Source organism: Lissotriton vulgaris, chromosome 8 (genome assembly GCF_964263255.1).
Source record: "Lissotriton vulgaris chromosome 8, aLisVul1.2, whole genome shotgun sequence".
Taxonomy (NCBI): Eukaryota; Metazoa; Chordata; class Amphibia; order Caudata; family Salamandridae; genus Lissotriton; species Lissotriton vulgaris.
The window spans coordinates 839,436,314-839,446,292 of NC_141696.1; the positions used below are offsets into that span (position 1 = coordinate 839,436,314).

General features: G+C 43.3%; 1 protein-coding gene across 2 annotated transcripts in view; it reads right to left on the reverse strand.

Moving 5' to 3' along the window:
• The window catches only part of ARHGEF7 (Rho guanine nucleotide exchange factor 7), a 1,058,374-nt gene that overhangs the window by 67,637 nt on the left and 980,758 nt on the right, over positions 1–9,979 (reverse strand). For both annotated transcript variants that reach the window (XM_086934741.1, XM_086934740.1), the window contains one exon: positions 3,647–3,701. In XM_086934741.1, coding sequence (XP_086790867.1) covers positions 3,647–3,701 — 55 coding nt within the window. The remainder of the gene's footprint in view (positions 1–3,646; positions 3,702–9,979) is intronic.

The window sequence follows — 9,979 nt, forward strand, 5'->3', positions numbered from 1 at the left end:
ACTTACATTTCTAGGCAGAGAAATATATGAATGACGGCCCTAATCTGGAGGTCAGTTCCACCACTTTACAGTGAAGTACCCATTCATGATCCTCCAGCTAAAGAGTGCAGTGTGCATCAGCTCTCACATCACATTTAGACAGCCTGCAAGACAAACTGCTATTGGGAAAAACATTGGTGTGTTCACTGCCACAAGCATATCACCTCTGAACACTGAGTCCATGACCCCACACTGCCCTGACTGTTGACATAACTGAAAGCGGTGGTTTTGTAAGAACAAATGTGAATGTAGCTCCCTGAGATGGAAGGAATAAGGAAATGTCCTCATGACAAGGCGGACCACCCCCGGCCCAGAAGATTTATGTGCATGTGCTGCGCCGACAGACCAAAGGCCTTGAGCAGATGGGCACCTTAACCCAGTGAGGAGGCATCTATGAGCACAGTTGCCTGTGCTTTCGGGAGCCGAAGGACAGCTCATCAAGAGGTTGGAGGGCTGCATCCACCGGTGCATATACAGATGTACTGAATGAGGGATCCGAACGAGCAGAGCGGCTTGTTTGATATTGGAGTGTCTACCATCACAGGCACCACTTGAGGGCCCTAATCCACCATCTGTGTGAAACACCAGTAAGACACAATGGGCAGTGAGGTCCAGCAGATATAAGACCTGCAGAACTGGGATGATGTGTCAAAAACTTTAGAATTCTCTCCAGAATATCCGTGATCCTCTGAGGAGGAGTAAAAGCCTCAATGCACACCTATGAAGGTTAACCTCTGCATTGGGTCAGGTGAGACTTCTAAGCATTGAAGGCAAAGCCCAAGTCGCAGAGGAGAGTCGTTGTACACTGTGCGTGTTCCTAGCACAAGGGACTCCGCTTTCACTAACCAGTATGGAAATGCATGGACTTTTAAAAACAGTAGTGAAGCAGCCAGAACAGGCACTGCTTTTAATGAAAACTCATGGCATGGTTATAAGTCTGAACTGCAAAACCATGAACTGATACAGTTTGGACCCCTTGGTGAACCTTAGGTAACATATCTTGGTACGGAGGATTGGAAGATGACGATAGGTGTCCTAGAGATCCAGTGATCACAATCAATCCATGGGCCAAGACAACTTGGCTCATGGACAGCATTTTGAACTTGTTCTGCCAAATGAACAAGTTCAAAAGTCAGATGCCAAGAATGGATCTCAAACTACCATTGCTTTGAGGAGAAAGTAGTAAATAGGAGTACAAACACACAATGTTTTCTTCCAGAGGTACCCCATATATGTCAAAGCAAAACCTCCAATTTGAGGGACTTAAAATAGGCACAAATTTCCACATCCAAAAGTTTGGTGTGTGGCAAAGAGATCATCCTAATGTAAGGAGGGCAGTCAGGGAGATGGACCAGGGTAGCATGTAGCCCTTGCGGATTACCTGGCTAACCCTCTGATCAGTTGTAGTAATTCCCCTCAAAATCTTGAAAAAACTTTAGACCCCCCCGCCACCTATCATAAAATGGCAGCATACAGGGGAAAGGAATCGGGCAGGTTTGAGAACAGCAGAGTCAACACAGCACTGGCCAGAAAGACTGATTGTACCAGGATTGGACTGCCTGAAGCAGTCTCAACTTTCAACACTACTTATGCAATTTCCTCACTGCAGAGGCTGGGCCAGCGAGTGAACAGTAGCTCTGCTGTTTTTAATGTAATCTAGTGTTCTGTCTGAACAGCCGCTCACCATAGGACAGGTCTTTGGACATCTCCTGATGAGCCATGGATTGAGCTGCAGGTCCAGGTCACATTTTAGAATCTGCTGAGAGACATTCAAGATGTCATTGACCAAACCAGTAAAATGCTTCTTTGTATGATCTGGTAAGCTTTGGCGGTTCCCACAGGGTGTGTACATATCAGACAATAATGCAGTTTGCATTTGCATTGTGGAAAGCTAGGCTACTGGAAGAAAATACCTTGCAGCCCATAGAGTAAAATGTAATTGACTCTCTGCTAGGGGTGTCATAGGAAAGCCAATTGGGTTTTGTTTTGAAGAAGCTTACACTACCCAACTTTTCAGGTACGGGGAGAGGTCAATAACTCTGGGTCACACAGAGTAGGCAGTTGGCATCTGGTTATGTGCCTGTGGCCGTGCGCCTGAGAAGGGTTTCTCTCATGCAGCCATGACTGAACAACCTTGTTAAATGAAAGCAATGTGTCCACCACTGAGGTGGAGGTTTGCAAACTCTCCGTCAATATATTTGACTTCACTTCTGCAGAGGGTTAGGTCAATTCCAAGACTTGGGGTGCTTTTTGTACCACAGTTGTAAAAAAGGAAACTTCTGAAGGGGAACACCGGGATAAAGAATGTCTCCTTTAGGCGAAGTGCCCAGGCCACTCACATTTTGTATATTTAGATTTTAAAAAAAGTCACCCGCACTCATTTAAGGGGAAGGCCTCCAAAACATGACACTGTGCAGGCCAAATTCTGATCATGCATTGCAAGAGCCTCTATGTAAAAGCCTAACAATTCTGCCCTCTCTGTGAAATTCTGAGCCCTAGGAAGTTGTTCTGCTATGGATACATCATTGAAATAATTTCCTCCAACAATGATGGCTTGAGGGCAGTGTTGTAGCCTACCTAATGGACGGAATCTGTGCTGGCACCAAAGGAGGCTCTGATTAAAGAATGACTGGCGTGCCTTGGCAGGTTTTGTTTTCTTGGGCACCAGGGCAACAACATATGGAGGCGCAGCTTTATTGGGAGCTGTCCGAATTGCCAAAACTGCCAGATCATGCCCACCACCCCTTGTGGGGGTAACGCAAAAGCAACTGTAGCTGTCCTAAAGAGATCCAGCATAGCAAAATGTAAGGTGTCAACTTGCACAGGGGTTAGAAGTTTCTGTTCTCATCATTCCAGTATCTGGATTTTCAGGGAACAAGACACACCATCTCAATAAGGCGCAGAAAAATAGCAAGTGATGCCATTGTGTAAGCCGGTTCAAAAACTCCTGGGTGTCATACTAGAGACACAGCTGAAACCATCTGGCAGCACCTGACTGTACTGGAGAAAGATTGAAGGGGATAAGTTTTCCAGATGAGTCTGCAGCCTGAGAAATAACACATAAGGTAAGGAATCTGCAGGAAGATGTGGATATAGAATGGTTCATTACTACACAAAAGGTTTACAATATTTCCAGAATTCAAAATTTGATGAACTTACACAAGGTCTTCTAGACATTGAGAAACCTTGAAAAAATTGTCATATGTATTGCTATGTTCTGAACAAAGAATGCATAACAAGTTTAAACGGTAGAAATCCCTGATCTGTGGAGCAATACCTCCTTCCCATTGTACTGGAAGCACTTGGAGGCTAAAACCAGAAAATATAACCTGCAAATCACTTTTATGAAGTATATTTGTACCCTGAAAATGTGAGTTAATCAACCACTATTTGGCAACACCGATGTTAATATTGCCGAATTTCTCCAAAAGCCTGCACAAAAAACCCACCCTACAAAATGAGAACATAACCAGACATATGCACAAAAGAATTTCATATGCGACAATGTATCTAATTACTGCTAAAATCGCTAAGCCACAACAAATGTTATAAAAGGCAAGGGAAATAAACTATAAGACATATTTAGGTTGCTTGATAAGATGCATACCTGCTTCAACTCCTGCACTTCATCTTTTAAGGCATATACTGTATCAACAAGGCTCCTAAGAAAAAAATAATGTAAGAACAATTAAAGTTATCACAGCACCTTCTGTAAATCTAAGTGCCTTTATAAAATATGCATACAAATGTAATACTACTGGCCCTGTTAGGGTATATGTTCATAATGCTGGTTTGAACCACAAATCTAATATGAATCAGTATATGTAAAGCCATAGAAAATAAATGAGGCCCTATTATACTCAGTCTCAAGAGGGAAGGGGAGCAGCATCAACAGAGGATGGTGTGGTGGCAGGAGGAGTTTTTTTTCTTTATTTGAGTCAAGGGGGTCATAGATGAGAGGCCATGTTATGGATGGCTCTTCAATTACTCCTCTACCCCGTGCAGCACTTGAAAGCAGAGGCTGATGATTTTGGGGGCCATACTTGACAAAATTATAAGGGGGTAAAATGTGAAGAAAGGGGATGTTTTTCAGCTCCGGGTTCTGATCATAGACAATTTGTGCTTCGCTCTTGTCCATTAGACTTCACTCAGATTCACTCTGTGCACAATATCTCAAATATTCACGATTACCCATCAATAATTCTACATTTCACATATTTATTACAATATAGCTCACAGGTAAAAATCCATGTTGTTACCATAGTAAAGCTAAAGTGACATAAAAAACACTAAGTTTTACAACCTTGCATACTGTTTAGTACAATGATTAATACAATGATGTTCACCAGTGAAACAACTAAATCACAAGGTATCCTTAATCTTATTTTACCTCTTTCCTCAAATGTAACCACTTTTGGGTTGGCACAGAAAGAAAGGAACTGATGTCAATGCGCTGGAGTGGGTGCCTATATAGGCACTGCACACATCACATTTGGCGCAAACATCAACTGAGCCATAAGAGCCACCTACCAATGTGCAGAAGTACTGCTCATGATTTTCCAGATTCAGTCTGACACCTGGGAAAAACTATAATGTAAGGAATTTGCGGTTAGAAGACTTTACCAGAAAGGTGATCTAAAGAAAGAGGGCTGGTCCTCCAAATGCACAAAGAGCCAACAAATTACCCTTAACAGTGGCCACTGTAAGAACTTACTGGGCCAAGACAAAGTGAACAACAATAGATACAACTGTTTGACTTGCAACGGGTACATATTTTGGGTGCCACACCAAGCCTAAATATGTCCCAGCACCCGCCTACATGGATGAGATCCACTACTTCGAGATGGCGATCAAATGAAGTCAACTGCCACTGCTCAATCTTCACGCAGGAAGGTGAAGATTGTGCAGGCACCAGTGCAAGACCCTGCTCTGCTGCTCTGACAGAAGTTCCTTCTGAAGCAGTAGCCGGATTGGAAAACAGATGCTCAAGCTCAAAAATTGTGGATACCACACACAGTCCTCGCCCAATCTGGAACCAACAATATAAGTTGTGCCAGGTCATTCCTGATCTTCAGTACTGGAGACAAAACAGGCAGAAGTGGAAGGCATACCAGAGCCCTGCACTCCACTATTGCTGAAATGAGTCTCCAAGAGATAGCCTTATGGAACTCCAGCTCGCAAAAGTGCTAGAATTGCATGCTCTTAGCAAGGACAAACAATATTGAGCCAGGGTTCTCACCACTGCTGGAAAACGCCTTGCATCGTCCTCTGGGTGTAACTGGCAGTCATGATCTGCTAGGCATCACCAACTGAATTTGTTTATTACGGCATCTTAAGACCCCGCTAATGGTGCACAACCAGGGAAATGCCCTGACAATTCCGCTAGTTCCAGAGACTCAGGACTTCCTGGCACAGGACCCAGGCCCTGCATGGTGTATTACCACATGGCGGATGTGTTGGTCGCTGAGTACCTGAACTCGACTCCCTTTCATTGTTGGTAGGAGTTTGATATGGATATATGAATTTGGTTTTCCACTGGATACCAGAGTCCTATGATACCCACCTCTCCCAAAAGAATCCCCCAGCCTAGGTGGGGCATGGAGGGGAGTCGGCTGCAGGTCAAATTGCAGTTGAGTAGCCACTGCTGCAGACCTCTCTCTCTCGCTCTCCCCTCCAAAACCTATATAGAATGTGGCAGGTTCTCTTGGTGCTGGACATACTGAGACTTCGTATCCCACTGCAGTGCCTGCATATGCCGTCTGGCATGGTCAACAAGCAGGATGCATGAATTCAAGCGGACCAAGAAGCCTCAGACACACTCACTGAGCCCCAGGATCTAGACAGAAACACTGATTTCCTAGAATCATTGATCTGGAAGGAAGGTTAGAAAGTTCACAGTACCCATGATGACTGGGATGAACATGAGCTTCCGAGAAAGAGTCCAGTGTGAATTCAACCCATGGAACCCCAATGATGTTGGAAAGTTTGCCATCGTCTGGCGGTGGTCTACAACTGAATGTGGCATGCCCGCCAGTCAACGTTTGAAGTAGGTGAAGACTGGTATGCCTGACCTCTGAAAATATGCTGTGACCACTACCTTCACTTTTGTGGACACCAAAGGGGCAGTGGCAAGGCTAAAGGAGAGGGTAATACACTGAAAATGCTCCTGGCCCACCCAAAACTGCAAGCAGCACCTGTGGCTGAGCAGAAGCAACATAGAAATAGGTGTCCTGCAAGCCCAACTCTACCATCCAGTCTCCTTGATCCATGGTAGGAAGAACCTGGGCCAGCGTGAGCATCTCGAATTGAGAGGTCTAAGATCTAAAATAAGACAAAGGTCTCCATACTTTTTTGACACTAGAAAATAGGGGGGAGTATCATTCAGTTCCTATTTCCGTACCCGGCACCCTCTCAATGGCTCCTTTCATCAAAATGACCTATTATTCTTGGCGGATTTTACCAGATCCTTTCTTTCTGCACTTTCGTATGTGCATCCAGAGCTATCGCCTAACTTTTTTGTCTCATCTGTTGACCTGTTTTTCTCAAAATTCGTATTTTCCAGTGCACAAGTGAATGCTTCCCATCCTAAAACAGGATTTAAACCTTGTAGGGACTGTTATAAACAGATGTCTGTGACAGAGCCCTTGAGTGAGTTCCTTGTGTTTGGATTACGGATACGATTCAAGTCAAGCAAGAACTGTGCCTTTATATCTGAAGGAGATCCACGAACGCAAAGCAAGCTGGATGTTGCCAAGCACAGCAAGAAGTTGCATAAGTCCTGTTTCCACTTGAAGTAGATGGCATGGACCTGTTCCGCAACAGGTCATTGTTGTGGTACAAGACTCTGAGTAAGGTAAAGAAGAAGTACAAAAAGGCCAAGCTTGATTTGTCCCAAGCTTGTGAGTTATGAGGATGCCAATATGCCTCCCAGTACCTCGCCAATGAGTTGATTCTGCTGCTGATCCCGATGCACCCTGAATTTATGGGGCAAACGGCCATGTCTCAGGAAATTTGAGGCTTTTAGAGAAGCCATATTGTGAATCATTAGCACTCTTTTAGCTCCCTGTGGTGCGTATTCAGGTCCCATGGATCCGCGGAGGCCTTCACTCGGGTCACCACCACCGAATCAGTCCTCTACACAGTCTGTGCCCATTTCAGGTTCTGCTCTCACTTTCGAACAGACTTCTAAACCAGCACAAGAAAACACTTGTTCGCTCCACAACGCTGGTCAAAACAGCACCAAAGGAGGACGCTGTTCCTATTGCCATGTTTGACTCCAAACCACATTTATCTCGATCTCGACTGATGATGCATACTTAAACAGGCCTTACACACCCAGCCCCGGTTCATTCCAACTGCCAAAATATTGCCTTCACTTAGGAGCTGGACTCCAGCACTCAAATAACTTTTTGGATCACACGCTGAAAAAAGTCAACCAGCTTTCGGCGATGAGGGGGGTGAATAACCCTCACAATAGGATGACAGTTTATGTTTGGACCTACAAGAGACCAGTAGGTTGGATGCTTCCACTGATACTTATGCTGGCTCAGGAACCAGTCTAATATATATGCATACAGTGCAGATTTGAACTCGGCAAATAGCTATCTACCGCTACGACCATACCAAGGGTTGCATTCCACACAGGACGTGGAGCATACATCAACATTAAAAAAAAACTCAGGGGTCTATGGAGTCCCACAGAAGCAGTATAGCACATATACGTACTACAATTCAAGACAATAGTCCTCGCACTAAACACCTTCCAAACCACTTACCCAAAATGGTGGTGACCCAAAACAGGTGGTTGCGTGTGTGTACACAAACTAAAGTTCCTCTGTAACTCACTTTTTGGGGGTCGTCATACCCCATTATAGGGTCGAGATAAGTCTCCCCGTTGAACCTGTCTTGCATGTTTTCAATTTTGTTCATCAGTGAACGATCATAATGGTTGGGGGTGCCTCGCCTAACAATGTGGTTATGATTAGTCTTCTTTACTGAAGCTGACTTGCCCCTGTGTTCTTGTGATAAACACCTTGTTCAGTGATAAATTAGTGTGTTAGGTCCTGCCATGTCATTTGTGTTAAGAGGGCAGGCTCCCTTGGTAAAAAGGTGCTGTCTTGCCTTTGAGGACATAGTGCCTTAGAAGGGGTTTGTAAGTGTTCTTATATGAGTGAGACCCATTCCCTCAGTAGAAGTTGACGGTGTACAGGTAGTAAGACAGCGTATAATTTTCTCCGTGAAGCTCTTTTCTCTGAAAAAAGGTTGAAAACTTCCCAGGTCAAACAAACAGGGTTGTGAACAACGGCAGTAGGAAGTGTCATTACCTGCATCACCCTTAAATGCGGTACATCTGAGTACGCAGAGGAAGAGAGTTATTTTATGTCCCCCTTCTGTGTAACTGGATATCTGACAAACGATCTATGTGTTCTTTTAAAACTGTTGTGGCCTACAGCAGTGAAATCAGGCATAATGCAGTCTGTAACTAGTAAGGATCTATGTATTTTTATATATAGGCATCATTGTTGCTTTATTCGGCATCCCCATCTTAGGGTATTGAATGTTTTCTATCGTTCACCCCAATAGTGACATTTTGTTTTGTTAGGACCAGAAAAAACACTACTGTTGCTATCCAATTTTTCCCTGGGTATACATCTGAAAGGAATTTGTAGATAGCCATACGTATGTGTGTGTATTTGTGTATGCATATAAACATCCCAGGCCCAAGTGCCTATTGGTGTGTGAATAAGCCACACCTGCCCTGGTTCACAGGTTGTTGGGTGAATTCTTGTAATACTCATTAAGTAGTAGGTTACTGTACAGAAGATACATACCATTGCAACTTATTTACAGAGTTTTGTGGATCACTTGAATAAGCCGCCCATGTGCATGCTTTAATATTTGCCTTACAAACTTCTGTTCTCCCATTACATGTGGTAAATTCTATGCAGACAATTTTTTTTTTACAAAGTAACTGGTAAATGTTGCAACTACACCTCTATTAGTTTGTTCTTTATGCACATATGTTGTGTTACTGTGAGTGCTACGTTATATAGAATAGCTATTGGGAAATGCAAAAAACACTTATGTGCATGTAAAGTATACATGTGTGTTTTGAAAGGATGAGTCCAAGCTTTGCCTTTGAGAAGCCAAGGCTAACAAGCACTGGTAGAGGCCAATAGGTCTTATTTATGTGAGACGTATTGGCTTTGCTAAAGTAATTGCACTTGTGACTGCTTGTTTAGTAATAAAATATAGCAATAATCTATGTTCAGTGGGTTTCCAAGAGCTTTTGGGCTACACCATTCAAATCATGACTCTTGTGCCTGCAAGGACAAATGAGGAAATAGTTTATATCCAGATATGAATGTTCTGAAAAGAGTATAGTTGTAGACGGAATACATAATTATTGTGTAGCTAAAAGTAATCCAAAAGCTTTCATAAAAAGTGTCTTTAAACCTATCCAACTCCCCAAAACGATTTGCCACAGATGTCATAAATAAAGCATATGCTTCACACATCAAAGTGAAAACTAAGCATTGCTAAAATGTTGTTACAATGTGACTGGCCATTTCTATTGTGAAAAGACCTTATCCTATGAATGACAGGGAATGGGCCATAAACTGTGTAAATTGCCCAAGATCATCATATGTTAGGTTGATGTGGAGACTGACGTGCGTTTTTGTACTTTGGTCCTAAAAAGGGAGTTTCACAAATTAAATGGATTCACCAAAGAAGAGGAATTTTGCAAACATCGTGCAAATGTTTTGTGCAACTAAACAACGATATACCTTTTGAGATGGCCAAGTCTAAAATAAAACAAGCATTCAAAAGGCAAGAGGTCTCGCCTTTTGTTAAGTTAAAGCCATTAGCTTTGCTAATGGTATTGTATAGCAAAGCAAATGGCTTTAACTTAATAAAAGGCGGGACCTATAGCATTTTT